The sequence below is a fragment of the Lampetra fluviatilis genome, chromosome 53, assembly GCF_964198595.1.
Source record: "Lampetra fluviatilis chromosome 53, kcLamFluv1.1, whole genome shotgun sequence".
NCBI classification, from domain to species: Eukaryota; Metazoa; Chordata; class Hyperoartia; order Petromyzontiformes; family Petromyzontidae; genus Lampetra; species Lampetra fluviatilis.
Window position 1 is genome coordinate 1,564,066 of NC_136327.1, and position 22,028 is coordinate 1,586,093.

Consider the following 22,028-nt stretch of genomic DNA (forward strand, 5'->3'; position numbering starts at 1 on the left):
TTCCGCTTATTAAACTTTTAGTTCATTTAGTAAATTATTCTTAACATGTATTTATATTGTTAATGGAGTCAATGGGGGGGGGCATGGGCCAATGTAGTCAATGGGGGGGGGTAATGGAGTCAATGGGGGGCCATGGAGTGAATGGGGGGGCAATGGAGTGAATGGGGGGCCATGGAGTGAATGGGGGGGGCAATGGAGTGAATGGGGGGGCGGCAATGTAGTCAATGGGGGGGGGCACGGAGTGAATGGGGGGCAATGTAGTCAATGGGGAGGGGGGGGCACGGAGTGAATGGGGGGCAATGTAGTCAATGGGGGGGGGGGGCGCGGGCCAATGCAGTCAATGGGAGGGGGGGGGTGGAGTCAATTGGGGGGAGGGCGCGGGCCAATGGAGTCGATGGGGGGAGGAGCCAATGGCATCAATGGAGGAGGCGGGCCAATAGAGTCCATGGGGGAGGGGGGGGGCACGTCGCCTTTGTCCCCCATTGAAACAAAGCGCAAACCTTCCGGTGTGGAGCCTTCTCCATTGACAGCATCGTGGAAAATAACTTTGAGCAAGCGCAGTGTTACCCCCCCCCCACTGCCACAATCGCAGTATGAGAGATAACTCTGCTCGCGCTCACGAGGAGGGTGCGGGGAAAATTAGACGATTTTTTTTTCTCCATCGCTGCAATTAATTAATAAAAGAGCTATTACCAGAAACGTTTGCCTGTATCGTGTTTTATTCTTTAGAGGGGCAATGTTGTTGCGAACGGTGTGGTGTTCGGGTGTGTTGTTTGTGCAATTATTAATTAAAATGTTAATTAATTATTTTCTGCACCTCACCGAAAATAAAAAAAAGCGCGGGAACCAAGAAACGGCGCGCGCCGCTTCGCTCTCCCCATTGGCCGGCGCGCGGTCACGTGCGCTCCTCCATCTTGCCTGCGGTGCCGCGCGCGCGCTCGGTGACGTCACTGCCCGCTCGCCCCGCCCCCCGCGACCGCCGCCCCCCTCCCCTCGCGCCACCTCGAGTCGTTGTCGGAGGAGGAGGAACGGTCGCGTCCCTCACAAAGCGCAGCGGCGGTGACGGTGGTGGCAGCGGTAGTGGTGGTAGTGGTGGGGCCTTCACTTGAGGATTGACGAGAGCGAGTTGACAAGGAAGCTTGTGGAGCAGCAGCAGAAGCAGCAGCAGCGATGTCGTCCGCCACGGCCACGCCGAGCGGGCCCCGCAGCGCGGGACGCTCGTCACTGGCGTCGCCTCTGAGCCCGACGCGACTCTCGCGGCAACGCGAGAAGGACGATCTCATTAACCTCAACGATCGCCTCGCCATCTACATCGACAAGGTAACGTTGTTGTCGCACGAGTGTTTGTGGCGTTGAGTGAGGCGGCAGAGGTCGTGGGTTTGTCTCCCCGGCCGGGCCCGGGGCCGCCAACCGCCACCGGCCGCCTCCTCCTCGGCCTCCTCCTCGGCCCCCCCCCCCCTCGGTGGGGTTCGTAGGGGGGTTAAGGTAACTAATGTAATTAACAACACGACTCGATATTGTCGTTAGCATTATCTTCATTGGGGGAGGAGGGGGGGCAATCGATAACCGCCATCGGAATAATCGGAAATAGCAAAATTAACCCAATTATCACCGTCGGAATAATCACCGGCAGCTTTCTCCAACATCAACATCGGCGACATAACGAGCAGCAGCGATCATCATCGTTGGAAGCATCGCCATTCGTGCCACGTGCCCGTGTCCATGTGGTGGAGGAGGAGGAGGTGGAACCGGCGGCGTCTCCTCCGCCCCCCACGTGCTACGCCCGTTATGGCCTCTTCTCTCTCTCACTGACACGCGAGGTTGTTGTGTGAATATTTCTAGATTTGAAGCTGCAAGGATTCATACTCTTATGTTTTTTCGGTAAAGCCACGTAGTTACAAAATAAAGAAAAAATAAGCTAATAATACAAAATAAAAGAATAAATCACGACGTTTCGGAGGCAACACACGCTTCCTTCATTAGGTGGGACCGTCACAGCTAAATTTAGTGTATCAAGAGTGTGTATTAGGTTAAGGGGGTTGTGTCACAACCTCGCGTCTTGTGTAAATATCTGGTGTCGGTGTCTTCTGTGACATCTTCATCGTGTTTCGCTGTTCCTCGTGTGTGAGTGTCAATGCCTCGTGTGTGTGTGTTAAGCCGCGTGCGAGTGAGCGCGCTGCGAGACATGGCTGCACATTTATGTAACCGCAATGTAAACTTTAATGATATTACAATGACTGGGGTAGTTAGAGGTCGTGATAAATGTGAATGCGTGGTTGCGTGTGGGAGTCAATCAGGGCGTGGATGAGTGGTTTGGAGGTGTGAGTGAGTGTGATTCTCGTGGTCGGGTGGTTAACGCGAACAAGTTATGGTGGATAAGGGTGAGTGGTGAGTTAGTCCGTGAGTGAGTGAATGGGTTGGTGAGTGGATGTAGGGGGTGGGTGAGTAGGCGATTGAGCGAGGGTGTGAAATGGTTTTGTGTGTCTTGGTTATGGGGGTGAGGGAATTGTTGAGTTAACACGTAAGAGTGCTTGGGCGCGGGTGAGTGGTGAGTTAGTCCGTGCGTGAGTGGATGGGTTGGTGGGTGAATTTAGGGGGTGGGTGAGTGAGTAGGCGATTGAGTGAGGGTGTGAAATGGTTTTGTGTGTATTGGTTAAGGGGGTGAGGGAATTATTGAGTTAACACGTAAGAGTGTTGGGGCACGGGTGAGTGGTTAGTCCATGAAGGGGTGAATGGATTGGTGAGTATTGAATTTAGGGGGGGGGGGTGTAAAGTGGTTTTGTGTGTACAGTATTGGTACGGGGGCTCGAGTGGTTTGTTTGTCTATGAGGAGGTTGAATGAGTTGGCTAGGGGGTTGTGGGTGACTTGGTGAGGCGCGGCTTTCTCCCGCCCGCTCCTTGGAGGTCAATGACCGCATTCCCCCAGGCGTCTCCTTGTAAGGGTCCTCGCCTCTCGCTCGCGTCAGCGCCGCGTTCACGTGGTCACCCCCCACCACCACATGGTACCCGCGCGGACGGGTTCCTCCAGAGGCTCACAGGGTTATACCTAATCAATTAAAACTGAACTAAAAACTGATGATGATGGTGCCTATGCAACCAGAGGTTTGTGTCAAGGAAACTTCAGGCTTAAAAATTTCCCATCAACTCAAGACTCCCCCCCCCGCCCCAGCGCGCGTAGGCGCGTGGATGCGCTATGCCCAGAGCTGAAGCTAAAAACGGGATCTCTATGGAATTGCGGCGTCACGGGTTTAGAAGACAGCAGCTCCCTTGTGTCTCGTTTGAGACGAGGGCGATGCTCAACCGGAGATCCGCAGAGACGCCGTGAGCACAGAGCGGGCATAACACGCGTACGCACCAGTGTCACGAGAGGCGGAATAAACTTTCGTGGTAAGATCTTCATATGGACATTGCAAGTGGATTATGTAATAACCATTTTTATTGAGTTGTCACGAAAAGCTCTGTATGGCCATTTAAAGTATATGGTGGGAACGTTGCGGGGATGGTGGTGGTGGCTTAGGAGGAGGCCTTCATCCAACAGTGGATTCATCATGGTTGAGGATTGAGTCTATTTGTGTTTTGATGCCACAGTTGGTACCAAATGGCACACTGGCCCATGGCTTACTAGTTCTGAAGTGTCCATAAGGCGTAGGACAACCGAGTTTACAACATTTCCTGCTTCCATTAAGCTAGGACTTCTTGCACTATAAATGTAAGTCTCCTGTGACTGGTCACATAAAACACCCCACGTGAAAATGAAAAATCACTTTACACTTATGCAAAACACTACGGGAAGGAGATCACATTATTTGTATAAAGCTGATCACTGTGCTCCCTGACTTGCTAGTCCGGATCTCTGATATGCTGGGCTATGTATCTAAGTCCAAACTCCAACAGCAATCCGGCTGACTAAGCGGATGTTAAAATGCTTGTGTTCACACCGAGGCTTCCCTGCGAAATGTGACTTCTCAATCACAATAAAAATGCCCTTGAACAAGCAAAGCCTCACTGAGTCTCAAGACACTTCCTCAGGGGGGGAGGGTCCTGTATTGGTGATGTTTGACCAGTTCCCTTACATGAGTGGCAAGTGAGGGAAACCACATGTAAACGAGGGAGTGATGCAGAAAGCTCCACCATTGGTGTCCTGCCAATTTCCTGACTGTCTCGCAGGCCAAACTTGATATATCCAGATAGTCTCTCATCCAAGTGCTAACCATGCTCAATCCAGCTTGGCTCCAAAAAAACAATGGTTATTTGTTATTTTTCCTTCTCAAAAGTTGTCTTTTGCAATTAAAGGCTAAATGTAGTTCGTCTTTTTTCTAAAACGTCTTGGAATGCAGTTTCATTTTGGTTTTTCTCCAGTTTTAACTGATTGTGCTATTGGTGGCATGTCATGAGGTGAAGTAACCATTCGGAGCAGTTCAAGTCTTTGTGTTAAAGAGCATTCTGTGGGAGCCGACATCACAGAGGTAAAGATAAGGTTGTATTTATACACCGTAGGAACGTATGCTGCTGTTATCTGGTCGTAAACGAAGGTGTCGCGTCTTGCTCAGGTTCGTTCGCTGGAGACGGAGAACAGCCGCTTGCTGATGCAAGTGTCGCAGAGCGAGCAGGTGGTCACACGTGAGGTGAGCGGCGTGCGCTCCGCCTATGAGCAGGAGCTCGCGGACGCGCGTGCACTGCTGGACGACACGGCGCGGGAGCGTGCTCGCCTGCAGATCGAGGCTGGAAAGTACCGTGCCGAATACGAGGAGTTGCACGCCAAGTGAGTGCGCCAGCACACCGGCACGGCACGATAGATGATACGGTACATCAGAAAAATACCGTGATGCGTGTCACCGAGTTACAGTACACAATACGTCACAGTACACTACAATAGATCACCATCGTACATGATACATCACACTACACTGGCACAGCACACTGGGACAACAGGATACATCGCACAACTTCACAATGCACAATCCACACTATATAACACTCTGTTACATTATACACCACGATAGGCCACACACTGTAATACAACATACCATGGTACGACATACTACACGTGTTACTGTGTACCGTAAGCCAACACTTCATCACGCCACATCACCGTACATACCACGCCGCACCGTATTACATCCCGCACCGCCCTTGTAGATGTATCCACCGCACGGGCCTCACAGAGCAGCTGACGATAGTGCGTGCTGCACTGGCGGGATTACGGCTGCTCAGATCCGCGGTGCGTGGAGTGTGGTGAGAGAAGTGCCCCGGGTGACGGCACGCGCTGGCGCGTGCCGGCACAATTTGTGGTTTATGTCCGCGTGCTCTCGGTTCTCACGTGCGGCTGGTGCCCGAGGGCTGTTGCTACCTGTGACTTGTTTCCCACTTACATGGGTTTGTCCAGGTCACGTAAAGTTGATGCATCAGGTGTCAGGTTATATGACACCATTGGTTTTCCCTATAAAACTTGTTATAGCTGCAGTTGAGAATAGGGTTTCCCCTTTTTTCTGGCAACAAAACAGGTGTTGAGATGTTAAAACACCAAACTAAAACCTTTTACAAGGAATCATGTCTGCATTAACCACAATACTTGTGGTCAGAATGCAAACAAAAAACATTCTCTGATAATATATTAATTCAATCTTGATTTGAGGCTTTCGTGACTGCAAGAATCCATTCTCTTTGGTTCTTTCGGTAAAGTCACGTAGGTAGAAAAAATATTAGATCACTACGTTTTGATCGCCACACAAGCAATCATCTTCAGGTTCTAACAGTTGTGTAAAAACCCTCCCCGTAGAGGTGGTTCAATCTTTGCCGAAAGAACCAAAGAGTAATACATGCATTATCTTTGAAACTGATTGGTCCACACCAGAGACAGCTTTCTTTTGAGTTTTGTCTCAAAACGGTGTTAGACCAGAGGATGCCAAAAGGCGTACAGCGTCCTCTGGTCTAACACCGTTTTGAGACTAGGCTCAAAAGAAAGCTGTCTCTGGTGTGGACCAATCGGTTTCAAAGACAATGTATATATTATCAGAGTGTTTTTTGTTTGCATTCTGACCACAAGTATTGTGGTTAATGCAGACATGATTCCTTGTAAAAGGTTTTAGTTTGGTGTTTTAATATGTCAGCACCTTGTTTTGTTGCCAGAAAAAAGTGGAAAACTTATTCTCATATTTTGGTACTGTCAAAGGAGGTCCCATGATATAGCTGCAGTTGTTGTGGGTAGTGCTCGGGCTACAGGGCGGCATACGTCCCGAGCCATTATACGAGATTGTACCTCGTCCACGCGTGAAGAGTGGCCGTAGCGTTGGGAGGTATTGTGCTGTGGGATCCAGTGGAAACCCATCAAGCTCAGGGATACGGCTTGGGGCCTCTTGGTGACAAAACAACTTCGTGCCAATCAAGCACGAGAAAGAGACTGAAATAAAAATACCAGAACCTCAAGACAAAGCAGCTCTGTCCAAGTTTGGTGCGGGAGATGGAACCCCCCCCCCTGTCCACACGCGCGTGTTTGTCTTTCCCATGTTGGCGGGTAGTTTTTTATGGGGATTTGTGACTGACGGCCGACACGTGTGCAGGAGGAGCGAGCGGGCAGGTGATGGTAGATGCAGTACCCCCACCACCAGGCCATGACACCTGGGGCGTGGGTGCATCCATGCGGTGCGGTTGTGGGCTGTCAGCGATAGTTTTGCTGTCGAGGGGTGGAACAGCTGCGCTTGTGCAGCCACAGGCAACGCTTTGTGGGGCGAGCGCAGCAGCTGTTGACCCTGCCACCTGTGGGGCGTCACTCATTAGTCCAGTCTGCACTGTGCCTGTAAAGGAGCTTATGGGGAGCCAGGCGGGGGCTGTGTTTTCCCCACGTCTTGGACTTCCAAAGCTGAGTTATCGTCACCTGATTGAGCCATTGGCTTCCACTGCACCTCCATGGGTGGGAGTGAGAGTGTTGAACATGGCTGTGATGGGGGACAGTAAGATAGAGTGCGCATGTGTGTGAGATGGTGGAGCCACACATTTTACAGCCCCAGTGTATCGTATTTGGCAGCTATATTCCTGAAGCACAACCCCCCCCCCCCCCATTGCTGGACTTTGTATTGACTACATATGCAATAGTGCGTTTGGTTGCATAATGTCTCAACCCGCTGCTTTACGATCCCAGTTTAGTTTCTTTGTCAAACACGGAAGTGGTATTTGAACCTGTTCTGGGTGTCTTCTAAGCAGACATGGGCGCCATAATAGCTAGATGTTATCTCCCTCACCTGGTATACAGGAGGTCATGGGTTCGATCCCGACCCTGACTCTTGTATTTATTTTATACCTGCGTGACTTTACCGAAAGAACCAAAGAGTGGATTCCTGCAGTCACGAAAGCTTCAAATCAAGATTGTATATTTGGAGTTTGTATGTTCTTACTGTAGTTGTATGGATTTTTCTCCGGGTCCTCCACATTTATAGTCAACATTTGCTGCTATAAATTTCCACGTAAGCCACTTGAGCTGTCATTTGTGACCAGGTCGCTTCTTAAAAAGAGCTATAATCGTTCAGTGGGCCTTACCTGGTAAAATAATAAATAGTTAATAGGACATGGCATAAATGAGAAGGGAGTATAATTCTACATTTTGGTAATGGGTAGAAAAAGGGCATGGTCTCTTGCCTGTGTCATGCTAGCCGTGCTCTCTGACAACAATTATGCAGTTAGTGAGGCCAAATGAGGGACCTTTATACATTGTTTGTGGCTTGTGTAAGTTAAGTAGCCGTTGCGAATGTCCTAAATGCAGTTTTGGGGAGTTCTCCAGGAATGGAGCAGCCTGTGAACATACACACTGGGTGCTTGGCCGCTTGGTGCTGGCAATGCGAGCGATGTCAAGAATGTGCTGCAGTGGCCGTGTGCTAGCAGCGGCCTCTCTTGCCACGATAGCTTTGTTGGTTGTTGGATCTCGAACAAATAAGCCCAGAGTACGGGTCGCTGTGATTGGTCAGTTTTGAAAGTCGCCTAGAGGCGAGTGGGGGTGGGGTGCTGCCTTCTTCAACAGGGCGTGCCCGTGCGGGGCTTTCCCTCCCTTCCTTCCACTGCCCCCGTTCGTTCTGCGTGACTGCGCCGCCATGCCAAACCGTTGGCTCACTTCACAAGCAGGCTGACAGTTTTAACTTCCTCATTTATTGATAATTTGTCTTGCTGTTGGCTGCAGCAAACTCTCTCTACCTTAAAAAAGTTGTATTCTATTCCTCGAAAGTTCCTGTGCAGTTTGAGAAATGAACCGCGCCCCTTTTGGTTTTTGCCAAGCGTGCGGTGTGAGCGATAGGCGGCTGTGGTGTGAATAAGCATCCTGCTCTGGTCTCCGCCGCACGAGCTGGTGGAAGTTAACTGACCACAGAGCCACAATCTTCCCCATTACCCCACCCAGCTTACACATACGCATTCGTAAATATGCCCTGATTAGGGAGTTGCGTGCGTTATCGTCGGAGACGCGGTATGAATTATGGAGGAGTGTTTCATTGTGAAAGATTCACTTGTGCAAGTTTCTGTTTTGTCGAGTCGCTGTGGTCTCGTTGAGTCCCTTTTGAGCCCGTGCTCCTGCCCGGCACCGCGTCCATGTTGTGTCTGCTGCCACTCGCACAGGGTGAGGCCTCGTGCCTGGGTGTGGCTGTGGTACCTGGACGTGACTCAGACTCGCCGGGAACTCTGTACCGCAGAGTGAAACCCAGGCGAGCAGTGCAAACAAATTGGTATTTGTTTTATTTTGGGTTTTCGTGGCAGTTGCTAGGCACCGAGTCCTTGATTTAGTTCTGTGATCGGTTGCATCAACCATTTTAAGGAATGTTTCTCCTTAGTTTTCCTTGTAAATCATTACGAATTTTGTTAAAACGGGAAATGTAATTTTAAGGAACGTTATGCAATTGGCGACTGAGTTTTCGCTCAAGGTGCCTGGGTTGGTTTCCCAGCTGCTCCCACTTTGCTTATATAGTTACAGCTTGTGACATCATCCCATCTTCATGTCTTATGCAGAGGAGTGCTCATCAGCAGCAGACCCCACAGGTCATTCACATTTCTACATGGTGAAAGAGTGATGCATGGCGTGTGTGTTGTATATTTGATGTAATTTGAATGGTGTTCAGGGTTTGTGTGGTTTGTATATGGTAAACTGTGTGCTGAACAGGATGTGTGTGAATTGTTTGTCTGGAGTATGTGTTTTATGGTGTGTGTTTAATGTATGGAGCTCTGCATGGTGGTGGATGTATATCCAGTACGGTGTGGAGGTGGTCATTAGTGGTTCGCAGTGTGTTTTGTAATTATTGTACGTGCGGTGTAATGGTGGGGGTTGTGTATCGTGCGTGGTGTGTGTCGGTTGGCGGTGTGCATGATGTGCATGTTGCGTGGTGTGTGATCCCTCAGGCTATCAAAGCGTGACAATGATTTCGCGACTGTTCAAGCTCGGGCTCGTGACCTGGACGCGCAGCTCGGGGCCAAGGAGGTGGCGCTGGGGTCCGCGCTGTCTGACAATAAGAGCTTGCAGTCCGAGTTCAACGAGATCAAAGCCCAGCTCGCCAAGGTGGGTCCGAACTGGGCCCGGCAGGGCTGCCGCGGTGACAACACTGGCAGGAAATGAGAAAAAAACCCCAAAAATTCCAGTCGCTCCAGATGTAACCAGACCCAGCCACACGGGAGGCGTTAGCCAAAAGGGGTTATGGGCAGTGTCTGTAAAACCTCACGGGGTCATTCGGGGGGGGAGGCAGGGGGGACCGGGTTTTCGTAGGAAATGAAATGACGTTGGAGCCCTGAGGTTTAAGCTGGATGCCGAGATTCCAAGATGGAGGGCGTTTTGGTTGATGAGGGAAATACAGTGGGTGTTAATGCAGCTGCTACAGCCTTCACATCTGGGGATATAGTGCAGTGTCCGTTGTTTGATTGCTGGTGATTACACAATTGTGGAATTATAGCTGTGTTGCCGGTGAAATAGTTAAAGTTGATAGTTAAAAGCGATTTCCTGCTCAAATGAGTTTTGAGGCATTGGTGTTTAACTCCAGTTCACAACTCTTGAACCACTGTCCATAGAACAATCACTATAGACTTCCCCACAAAGTGGTACTTATTTTACACACCCCAGAGGCATGATGGGCTGAATCCACACCCCCAACTAGGATCAGAACTCGCAACCTTACGATTGTGAGTCGCTCCCTGTGCCGCTGAGACATCTGGCCATCGACAATTTTCGACGTCACGCATTTCTACCCTGACCAATTAACCCGCCCACACCCAATGCAGTATTTGTGAATGGTGTAACACTCGTACACTATATAAATGTATCTCAGGCCCCACCAAGTTGCATGTGTGACATACTATATAGACGTCTGTAAAATAATATCATTTATTGATCCAGGAAAGCTTCCCTATAGTCTCAAGCCTCTTTAAGGAAGATCCTGCCCTGTGAATCTTTTTCTAATGAGAGTGTCGCTTGTGAGAGAAAATTGGAGGGCCCATTAACAGCCATAGGGAAGGAGCAGATAACACATGTGGCTGCTTAAACCCACTTGTTGTCCTGCTTTTTTTCCACCTCAGGCTAGTAGGTTTGTGATTTTAAATCTGTGATCCCTATCAGCCTTTGCCTTCAAAGTGCTGGCTAATATCCAAACATTAAGCATGTAACATTACGTTGATTTAAAAATGTATATCAATTTCTTGTGCGCATGATGCGTGCACTTTTGAAAATGTTTTTTTCCCGAATCAGAATTGCATTTGCAAGATGCATGCTAATATTACATTAAGGCTTATGTGAGCAAACAAACGGCACAAATGAGACAGCAAAACATTTAGAACATAAACCATAAACTAGATTGTAAACTAATCGGTTCTTAAATTGTGACCCTGAAAGCATGGCAATAGTATGGTGATGGCGAGATAGGGGAAAGGGTTGCACACCTCTGTGTGTGCACCTGTGTGGTGTGTAAACATCGCCACATGGGTGACAAGGACGGGCAGGCGTGATGCTGGCCACTGACCCCCTCCTGTGCCTTGCCGGCCTTCATAGGCGCTACTTGATAACAGCACTTGCCGCAAGTCTGTCAAGGCTATATGGGGGGTCTTTGTTGTGCGTCTGTGCAGATGGAGGGAGTCCTCGCCTCCACCAAGAAGCAGCTGGCTGAGGAGACCCTGCAGCGTGTGGACTTGGAGAACCGCGCACAGAGCCTCAAGGAGGAGCTGGAGTTCCGCAAGAGCGTCTTTGAGGAGGTGCGCTCCCTCGGCGTGTGCTTCAACTCTCCCTGTGCCCCCCTCTAATGCTCATGCTGTTCCGTGCAAGTCAACGAAAGTGTTAAGGCAGAAACGAGTACGTAGATTATTATCCTGTCAAGATTTTTTTTTATCGGCTAATCAAGTTGTTTTGAGTTCATTAGAATGCTGCTCTACTTGTTTCAGTTGTAATTGATGAAACATCATCGTCATTTTGCATGTTGGTTCTTGGAAGGTGGACCCATGTCAAAATGTAAAAATAGATGAGGAAGATGAGCGAGCATGTTGTGCGGGTGCTTTTGAAAAAGTAATTTGATAATCGACAGGATGATAATAATAATCTGAAGAAGAAAGTTTTCGGTCGTTGCATATTGGCATCGTGTTGGTGGAGTTCCCCTCCTTGCCCCCGTGACGCTTGTGGCGTGCCTCCGTGCCGCCGCCGCAGGAGGTACGCGAGACGCGGAAGAAGCACGAGACGCGCATGGTGGAGGTGGACTCTGGGCGTCAGCGGGAGTACGAGAGCAAGCTGGGACAGGCGCTGCTGGAGTTGAGGGAGGCGCACGCTGATCAAGTGAACGCTTACAAGCAAGAGCTGGAGATCAACTTCCGTGCCAAGGTGTGAGGGGCTGTGGGCAGCGGCGTCATTTGTGTTTCCCGGCCTGACCTGCGTGGTTTCATTATGGTGCATGGCCTCACCTGTGAGCGGTAGAGTGATGCCATGAGAATAGTGTCTCATAGCTGCAATATATGTATAATATATAGTCAACTTAAGTAAAAACATGTTTTCAGGGATTTTTTTTCTTTCTAATCATTGGTGCCATGTTTGAGACCACCAACAAACTACACTTGTTTGTTTAAGTTTGTTGTCATTTCTTGCACCTCCTGGTTATGTGCTTGTCCTGTGAATTCTTGTAAATGGTCTCGCTGTCTGTGTGTGTCTGTGTGTGCAGATTGACAATGCACGCTTGTCATCCGAGAAGAACAGCTCCAGTGCCAACAGGGCGCGCGAGGAGCTCTCGGAGATGACCCTCCGTGTGGAGACTCTCACGAGCCAGCTCAACAACGCACAGAAACAGGTGCTCACACACACAAAATGTACACTTTATATACACACACACACTGAAAGATCCCCCGTGTAATCTACACAGGCTGTTGGGGCAAGTGCCATTTAATAAGTGCCCATGAAGGGCGGAACGGGTGTGCGAGGGGATGGTATGACCAGCACCACACCTGGCCACCTTTATCTCCTCAGTTCTGATGTTTATACACTGCACCAGGTACTTGTTTAAGTCTGAGGTGACCTAGGTGAGACTCAGGACCGGTTCGGATTAAAATCGGTGATATTGACCACGAGCTGAAATCAAATTCAGGTCGCTGGGTACATAGTGCAATGCGCTAACGACTTCGCTATCGCACCTAATATGCACACACAGGCCGATAGACCAAGGGTCGATTCTACAGATATAACAGCATTGTTAACTGAAATTACAACGACATTGCAATTCATTACAAATCGCACGATGCTAATTGTAATTGACCCCAAGTCTACCGCTAGCGCCATGCCTGGACAGGTAAAGCGAGTGAGTGGGCATGGTAACCAAGGCGTGCGTGCGTGCTAATAATTGTTTTGCGCGTGCGCCCGCTTGTGTGCCACCGCAATGCAGACCTCTGTGCTGGAGTCTCGCGTGCGGGATCTGGAGGACAGCCTGGCGCACGAACGTGACTCCCACCGGCGTGCGCTGGCCGAGCGAGAGCGCGAGCTTTCGGAGCTTCGCGAGCAGATGCAGGCGCAGCTCAACGAGTACGAGGAGCTGCTGGACGTGAAGCTGGCGCTCGACATGGAGATCTCCGCCTACCGCAAGCTGCTGGAGGGCGAGGAGGAGAGGTGTGGTTTCTTGCCCCCCCCCCCCGTCTAATAATCTAAAATTAACATTTTACAACCCACACACACACCGAGACGGGGGAATCGCACACCAGGGTTACAGTTGTTCAATTATAATTTTGACACGTAAGCTTTTACGACCAAATTATCCATTACTAAGTATTTTTAGGTTAGATCGCATAAATATAAATGTGTCGTTAAACCCGCCACCACCCGACACAGCCAATTAGCCAGGTTTGTCACGTAAACAAAATGTGGCAATTTGTTACAACTTCAGCTGCGTCGGGTGGTGGTGGGTTTAATCGCACATTTTTATATTTACGTGATCTAACCCAAAAACAACCTTTATGGATCAAATAAACATCTTCATCGTTGTCCAACTCAATAAAATTTTAGCTTTTTGTCCGGCCAGTTAGTTCAGCGATAGTGCAAGCAGCTCCGAATCGGAAGGGTTGCGAGTTCAAATACTGGGGGGGTTGATTGAGCCCATCATCCCTCTGGGGGCCATAAGAATGAGTACCACATTGTGGAGAAGTCAACAGTGGTTGTCCTATGCAAAGACTTGCCCCCACCATGAGAATGTGAAATTTTCTCCCCTGCTGTAAACAGGAGGGGAGCACTGCCTCAAAAGCTCATTAGAGCATACATTTACCTGCGACTTTCTTTTTTTAAATGTGCACTGTAAGGATGCAGAGGCACCACCACAGAGTGCCGAATGAATGCTACTATACAAACTGCAGTAATCACTGCACACCGTTAGAGGCTATAAAATAAGCCGAGTTTGTTCTCTTAATGGATACACAATGTTAGCTGTGAAGATGACAGCTGCTGACGCTGCCTGTGCTCCGCGCCTTGTTTTAATGTCTCCCTTGTTCCCACATCTCTCTTGCTAAGGAATCTGTTGTCTCAATTGATTCCAACGTGTTAATGTTCACACATGTATGCGTGTACATAATAATAATGATAATAAATTACGTGGCATCTAAATACAAACGCGTATCCAGGATTCAAATGTAGCTTTGTGACCAGTTTGTGGGATCGGTTGATGGGTGTCACATGATGAGATTGGTTCCTATGGTAGGATGTGGTATCTATTTGAGAGGGAAGTAACATGACAGCCGTGTGAGGTCACGTGATGGGTTAACAGTCATATGATCTGTTTACAATAGAGATGTAATTATTCACCCCCTCTATGATTTGACAATTTTTCTTAATTCAGTATTTTTTCTCTGTCCTGTACTTGCATGATCTGAATTCTTACAAAACTACAGAATCTGTAAAAGTATTTTAAGAATAAGCAATGGACTGACGTAAAAGTGTAATGTCGTGGTTTTGCCACGGTGTTTGGTAACATCGTGGTGTCGCTATGGGGTAGTGTCTCTGTTACAAAGTCATGATTGCTCCATGGTAATGGCGCGGTATGGTCATGGCATCTCCATGGTTACTATGTCGTGTTGCCGTGGTAACGGCTTGCAGGCTGAAGCTGTCTCCGAGCCCGGCGTCACGGGTCACGTTGTCTCCATGATGTCGATGTCCTGTCTCTATGGTAACCCTGTGGTGTCTCCGTGGTGACTGCGTGCAGGCTGAAGCTGTCGCCGAGCCCGGCGTCGCGGGTCACGGTGTCGCGCACGTCGGCGTCGCGCAGCAGCAGCGTGCGCACGGGGAGGGGGAAGCGCAAGCGCGTGGAGGTGGAGGAGCGCGAGGCAAGCAGCTCGAGCAGCGTGAGACAGCACGCACACGCCTCGGGGCCCGTGGCCATCGACGAGGCTGACCAAGAGGGCCGCTTCGTGAGACTCCGCAACACCTCGGCCCAGGTGAGGCCCGAGCCACGCGCTCGCCGCCGTTATGTTCGCCATCGTCGTAATCACGCTGCTTAACGCGCCATCGTCACCATCGTGACACCTTGAACGCTCGCCTTCCATCGGCAGCATCACTCTCTCAACACCCGACACTATTGCAACAACGCAACACTCTTCTTCATCAGTGGGATCACACACTCTTGACGCTTGCCACCATTGTCTTGTTAATGAGCACTCGCCTTCATCGTTAATACAGCACTCGTTCTCAACAAGATCACACTCGCCACTTGCCGCCATCACTCGCCATCGTCACAAAAATATTAACAGCGTTCACACATCGTAATAAAAAGCACTCGCTTTAACCGTAACAAATAGCTGTTATCATCACAATAATAACCAAAACCCTTACTAATTATTGACCATTATTGTAATTAGTACTCACAATCATGACTAACACTGCACTCACCATCGTCGCAACTTCCACACGTGTGCCTTGTCGAGTGAGTACATGTGTGGGGGTGAGTACACGCGTGTTGTGCTGTGCTGTGTGTACTAGGACCAACCGCTGGGAGCGTGGGTGCTGAAGAGGAAGGTGGGGGAGCAGGACGAGATCACTTACAAGTTCACGTCGCGATATGTCCTCAAGGCCAATGCCACGGTCACGGTGAGGGGAGGGGAGGGCGCAGTACGGAGACGCACACCGCTGCGCGGGTGCCGTCGACCCGGTGTAGCTCGTGAAGTGCGACAACACGAGCCCTAACATCCAGCCCACCAGCCACAAGGACTATCCCCAAGGTCAAACCTTAACTAAGCAGTCGCCAAACCGTTTGCACCAGTCGTATCTATTTACCGTAATCAACTGGCCAACCAGCCATAAGTCATACCCCCAAGCCCTAACCAAACAGCCAACATGCCAATTGCGCTGCCACTGGCCTTAACCTTTATGTATGTACGTTGAACTTATTTTGCGCTGTATGTAGCCAACCGTAGCACAATAAAATTAACACAACCGTAATAAGTAGCTGTCACCATCGCCATAATAACCGAAGCCCTTACAAACAGTTCACCATTATTGTAACTAGCAATCATACCACCTCCAGTGCTTCACCAGGGCATGAAGATGTTGTCTTCACATTTCACTGTTATCTGCTACAGTGCTACTGGCCTTGATGACGGCCGTGACCAAGATCAATCACACTGAGGATGGTGATGAAGGGAGCAGTAATAGTGATGAAGGGTGGTGGTAGTGTTGTTTGAGCCCTTGCGACATTGGTGATCGAGGGTGGTTGAAGTGATTGTAGTAACGGTGCTGGTGCTGGGCCTTTGTGGTTTTTTGACAGAGGTGGTGGTGAGGAGCAACTTCGGTTTGGCCGGATAGAGGGAGCTAAACGGGCACGGCAAGGGGTAGAGAAGAGATGGATTGATATGGAACAGGTTGTGGAGCTGAGTGGACTTGCCGATGACTGGTACTAGAAGTGTCTAGATTTGCCTTTGTGATGAGGCCCATGAAGGACACTACTGGGCAGTTGGAGGCAATTGCCCTCCAACAACAACGAAGGGCAGAAGAGTAACACAACGAGTGGAGCGTCAGGCAGCAAGTTGGCACAGTGGGGAGCATAGGTGGTGCATCTGTCAGTGATCTCGGTCAGTCAACTCCTGGCACCTGGTTCTGTCCTGTCACCTGCCGGTGATCCTTCGACAATTCATATGGGCTTAAGGTGCACTTATCCTGGCACAAGTGCCATGGTGATGTCACTTATTGGGAGACGGCGGTTGTTGTCATTGTGGGGGAGTGGTAGTGTCTGGTTAGCAAACTGCGCTACAAACCCAGCAACCCGAGTTCAATTTCCACTCACGACCAATGACAGTGACGATTATCTGAGCCAGGTCTGGGCCTCCTCGAGGTTGACTCAGCCTTAAATGAGTACAGTACCTGGTGCAGGGTGTGAAATCAGCACTGGGGAGACAAAAGCAGCCGAGCATGGTGTTGGCCTCCGACCGCCTCGTATACAATTCTAGCCTTCATAGGTGCTCGCTAACAGTACATGCCCCAACAGCCTGTTAAGGCCAGGGTGGTGGTTGTGGTTGTCGCGGTGTTGTTCCTCTGTGTCATTGGTGATGGAGGGAGTTTCTGTTGTGGCTGTGGCTGGCAGGTGTGGGCATCGGACTCCCACGTGGCTCACAACCCGCCCACGGACTTGCTGTGGAAGAGCCAGGCAACCTGGGGCTCGGGAGACCAGATCTTCACCAGCCTTTTTGACTCATCCGGCCAGGTGAGGGTGTTGTGAGCCTGGGTGGGTGAATGTGCGGCGAGTGTAATTGGGGTCCGTGTGGTGAGTCGGGGTAGGTGAGTGGCCATTGTAATTGGGTGAGTGTGATGAGTGTGGATGGGTGAATGTAGTGAATCTGGCTGTGTGTGTGTGTAACAAGTCTGGGTAGGTGAATTAGTCTGTGTCCGTGAGTGGTTGTGACTGCTGGCTTTGTGCTGGATGCAGAGCGGGTAGCGCGCTGTGCTACAAACCTGGCGGCCCGAGTTTGATTTCTGCTCACAGCCGACACCAGTGACAATTATCTGAACTGGTCCTGGGCCTCCTCCCCTAGGTCGACTCAGCCTCAAATGAGTACCTGGTGCGATGTGAAAACATCACCACTGAGATAAATGCGGCTGGGTGTGGTGCTGGCCACCCACCCCCTAGTATGCCACAGTGCCGGCCTTCATCGCTTCATAGGTGCTACTCGCTAACAGCACTTGCTCCTACAGTCTCTTAACACGATACGGGGTGGGGGGGGGGTCTTTGTGCTGGATGTGCGAGCAGGAGGTGGCGGTGAGGAACTTGAGTCGCGTGCTCACCGACGCCGCGCTGGGGGGAGATGGTGAGGACGACGAGGAGGAGGCAGAGCTGGAAGAGGAGGAGCTTTTCCACCAGCAGGTGCGTGACGGACAACTCTCCCACGCTCACATCCATGCCTGCACACACACACGTGTACAATAACAACGACAACTGTCGTTTGCCACTAAGTGGCGGTGATGTCACCACAACGACTGTGCCAGGCTAGGTGCACCCTGAGGCCACATGAAGTGTCAAAGGCTTGCTGGCAGGAGGTCACGGGACAGACCCAGGTGTTATGAGTTGACTGACTGACAGATGCGCTTTCTGCGCACCCACTGTGCCACCTCACTGCGTTTCAGCTGTCTAAAATGCAGTGTTGTGGGTGCACCCCTCTGCACTCTGTTGTTGGAAGGCAACTGGCTCCAATTGTCCAGTAGCGTCCTTTACAGGCCTCCTCCACTAAGGCCGATCTTAACACCGCTGGTACCAGTCCACATCCTCCTGTACCGCATCAGCCCATCTCTTCTCTAACCCATGCCGTGCCCTATTAGCCCCCCTCTATCCGGCTAAACAGAGTCAGAGTCTTTATTTAGAAGCTGCTTGGGCATGTGGTGGCTGCCAAAGGAGCTCACTAATGCGGTTATGTCCAGATCCTCACACAATCCAGTCTGGTTAAACTCAGGATGGATCATAGGCATGTTTCAAAACCGGTGCAGATGTTCCTTTAAAGGGCTCTGCATTTCACAATCATAGAGATGGGAGGACATTACTCTGGCCGAGAAGACCCGGAGCTTTGCATGGAGGGTTAGGCCAGGTAGCTTCCACGCAGCGTTACACAGCTGGTGAAACGATAATGCCGCTTGACTGATTCGGAGTGAGGCCTCCGCTGCCAAACTGGAGCTCGTGTTGAGTACACTGCCCAGGTATGCAAACGTCTTCGCTCTCTCCAAAACTGCCTCATCACTCATGGGGAGATGAGGGGGTGGAGTGTTTGATGACATAAAATACCCAAACAGGTTGTTTTTTTTGGTTGGGCTGATGGTCAGGTCCCACCTCTTAGTGGCATGCTGCAGAGTAGTTCATTTCCAACTTCTCAGAGTAAGCAGCAGTTACCATATCACTTGTATACATAACATGGTGGACCAATAGGCATCGGTCAGCCTCACAGATCAATAAAGCAGATATGTAGGTCCTTTTGAAAATTCCCGAGACCTCTGCTCTCGCACTTATTTACTCTCTCATCTACAGGCATCCACGTGTACGTACACACACCTTTATACGCTCTCACTTATACATTTGCATTCGCATTCTCGTATACAAAGACAAAAGATCCCCCGTATACCCATAACAGACTTTTGGGGCAGATTCTGTGAGCGAGCACTTATGAAGGCCGACACAGCACACGAGGGGATGGGTGGCCAGTACCACACCCGGCCGCCTTTGTCTCCCAAGTGACGATGTTTACACACCGTACAAGATACTCATTTTAAGCTGAGTCAACCTAGGGGAGGCCCAAGAACGATTCAGATAATCGTCACTGGCGTTTGCCATGAGCGGGAATCGAACTCAGGTTGCTGGGTTTGTGGCGCAGCGCACTAACCGTTCCACTATTCCCCCACATGCCCATATACCAACACATTCACCCACATGCCTGCACATGCGCACACCACACTTGCGCACACACACATCCTCGCCGAAACATGCTTGCACACTTACACACCCGCACTCATACACTCATGCACATGCGTGCCCATGCATACACCAACAGAAACCCACACACACATCACCCATATTCCCACACACCCAGATACACTTTTATTACCAACTTGCCTTCTCGCACATACATATGCACTTCCACACGCACTCACCGGCATGCCCACGTACACTCACCCACACTCGTGTTTCCTGACCCTTCTGCTCCATCTCCCTGTGTCTGGTCCAGGGCGATCCTCAGGCGAGTGACCGGCAGTGCGTGGTGATGTGAGTCCGGCGTTGCAGAGAGGAGACCCCCCCTCGGGCAGCTCGCATATTTTTTTTTCTATGGTAGAGAACGTGTTTTAAGTTAGTCGATCTCATAGCCTCATGCCAGTGTAGCCTTTTACTAGAGATTTGTAGTGTGAAAGATCATTAGATTTTGTTCTGCTTTGTTAGAGGATGTACCAACCAACACCCAAAACGTGACAGGGAGGTTTCTAAAAAACAAACCACACTCATTTTTTTGTTTATTTTTCCCCTCTTGATGCTTTTACAATTTGAACAAATAAAAAAACCACAAATTTACAATGGTAAGTAGGAGCAGTGTTTTTATGTCGGGGCCTTCATTCCATAAGGAGCCCTTCTCGTGGCGATTCTCGGGTCAAGATTAGGTCGGCTGTGCCGGAGCGGTCGACTGCAGCGTTGATTGACAGGGGAACAGTCGACTGTCAACCAACACTGCACAGTTGACCACTGCTACTGTTAACCAACACCGCACAGTTGAGCATTCCGGCAGCGTCAACTGTGCAGTGTTTAGTGAGTAGGAGTGGTCGACTGTGTGGTCGGGATCAACGGTGGCGTAACCAATCAGTTGCAGTGGTAGACTGCAGCATTGGTTAACGGCGGGAGCTGTTAGTCTGCATTGTCAGTCAAGTAGTGGTCGACCGCGACGATGGTTGACAGGTAGTGAACAACTCTGCAGTGTCTATCGACCGCGGTAGTAGTCGACTCCGGTAGTAATGGTCAACTAAAGTTGACTGGTAGTGGTAGATTGTGCGGTAGACTGGTAGTGGTGGCGATAGTTGTGTGGTCATGGTGACATGCGGTAGTGAATTGAGCGTGTGGTCGCGGTTGGATGCATGTAGCTATAGTCGATGGTGTTGCGCCGTACGATGTGGCAGAGACTGAAGTCACCACTGCTCCACGCCACGCACGTGTCCCCTCCACGCCCATAAACATGTGCTCCATTCTAGCGCGTAGGTTTATATAGTTGTGCTGTATAGCTCTCCGACGTGTCTTTATGTTGTGGCATTCAGCACGATGTATGATTTTTCGCAGCACGTGCTGGGAGCTTCTCCAGGAAAATGACAACTAGAAAACACGCGGAGAGCTATTGGTGGGCTCCAATTTGGTTTGTGCTGTACAGACATGCACGTCACTGTTTCAAAGTTAGGCAGTCCACTCTCTTGCAGTGTTGCATTGGCACTGAAATAAATAATGGTTTCAGGGAACGCATCTTGTGTGGCTGCGGTGAGGGGTGGGGTTACGTCATGCAGGGCAATGCCACTAGACCCCGTCCCCCCCTCCCCTCTTCCACTATGTACCTCTTCACCCCCATGTACCCCTCTCCACCCTTGATCACCCCATGTCCCTCACGTCTGGTGCTTTCTCCGTGCCGTGTGGTTCCCATGCATGGATGCCGAGAGTCGTGATGTCGTGAGGAGAGAGAGCCCGTCATCGAAACACACGTGCAGTCGCTTGACTACGTCTGGCTGTTCACGCATCTCCTCTAGGGTACACTGCACACTAACGCATCCTGTGGGTGATGAACATCTCTACATAAACCACCTCCAGAGTGGACAGCTCTCACACTGAAAGTTGACTGACTGACTTCCTACTGCTGCCTTTGCCACGTGGTGAAGGACAAAAGAGAGGAGCACCTGGGCCGGGATTAAACTGTGAAGCGCGTGCTGGGGAGCGTTGGGGTCGGCTCGGCACCCTCGCGTGTCGCAGCACAGTATTTGTGAATTCGAGGTTTTCTAGCGGAGTTTTCTAGTGCATGCTCTACAGTATCTTTCGTCTTTTTAAATTACGCATTTACCTGAAATTATGAAACAAGTGAAATTATGGAAGTCTTTTGTTTCTGTCCATGACAACAACAAAAAAAATAAACTTACTTTTATACCCATGCCAACTTGTTGCTGTGTCTCGTGTCACGTCTCCTGTGAAATCATCCACAGCCTCACCCAGTGGAAGTTGAACAGGTTAAATTTTTTCAAACCAACACAGCCACCTCCGCGCGCCGACCTCAATGTGGCGGCGGCTCTGCGATCTTACATTAACATGCTAATCTCTCACATTAACATCACTCGCCCTGCCCACTTCGTTTATGACCCTTGGGCTACACCCATTTTAAACCTTTAAAACAGTCTGCCTCAGCAGCTTTCCCCCTATTTTATTCCTCCTGATGACGATCGCTCGTGTTGCGATCGAAACGTCGTAGTTTTGGTTATTTTCTGTGAACCTATCTACGTGACTACCGAAAGACCCAAATTATCTTAATTTATAAAGCAGAAAATACATCTGTGTGAAGCAGCAAAAACTCTTGAACGATGA

At 50.1% G+C, this 22,028-nt stretch overlaps 1 protein-coding gene across 1 annotated transcript; it reads left to right on the top strand.

The window, feature by feature from the left end:
* Positions 1-968: 968 nt before the first annotated feature.
* LOC144949266 (lamin-B1-like) lies at positions 969-21,601 on the top strand. Its single transcript, XM_078879186.1, has 12 exons — positions 969-1,320; positions 4,551-4,762; positions 9,373-9,529; positions 11,080-11,205; positions 11,651-11,821; positions 12,156-12,281; positions 12,870-13,090; positions 14,670-14,901; positions 15,443-15,550; positions 17,040-17,159; positions 17,703-17,816; positions 19,660-21,601. Exons 1-12 carry the CDS (start codon positions 1,171-1,173, stop codon positions 19,699-19,701), a joined length of 1,779 nt encoding a protein of 592 aa, XP_078735312.1. The 5' UTR covers positions 969-1,170; the 3' UTR covers positions 19,702-21,601.
* The last annotated feature ends 427 nt before the right edge of the window (positions 21,602-22,028 follow it).

What these genes read in the sequence shown, in the direction of transcription:
- LOC144949266 (XM_078879186.1), top strand. Translation starts at nt 1,171, where the DNA reads ATGTCGTCCGCCACGGCCACGCCGAGCGGGCCCCGCAGCGCGGGACGC. An exon ending in AGATCAACTTCCGTGCCAAG is followed by an intron (nt 11,822 to 12,155) that starts GTGTGAGGGGCT and finishes CTGTGTGTGCAG; the next exon opens with ATTGACAATGCACGCTTGTC. An exon ending in AGGAGCTTTTCCACCAGCAG is followed by an intron (nt 17,817 to 19,659) that starts GTGCGTGACGGA and finishes TGTCTGGTCCAG; the next exon opens with GGCGATCCTCAGGCGAGTGA.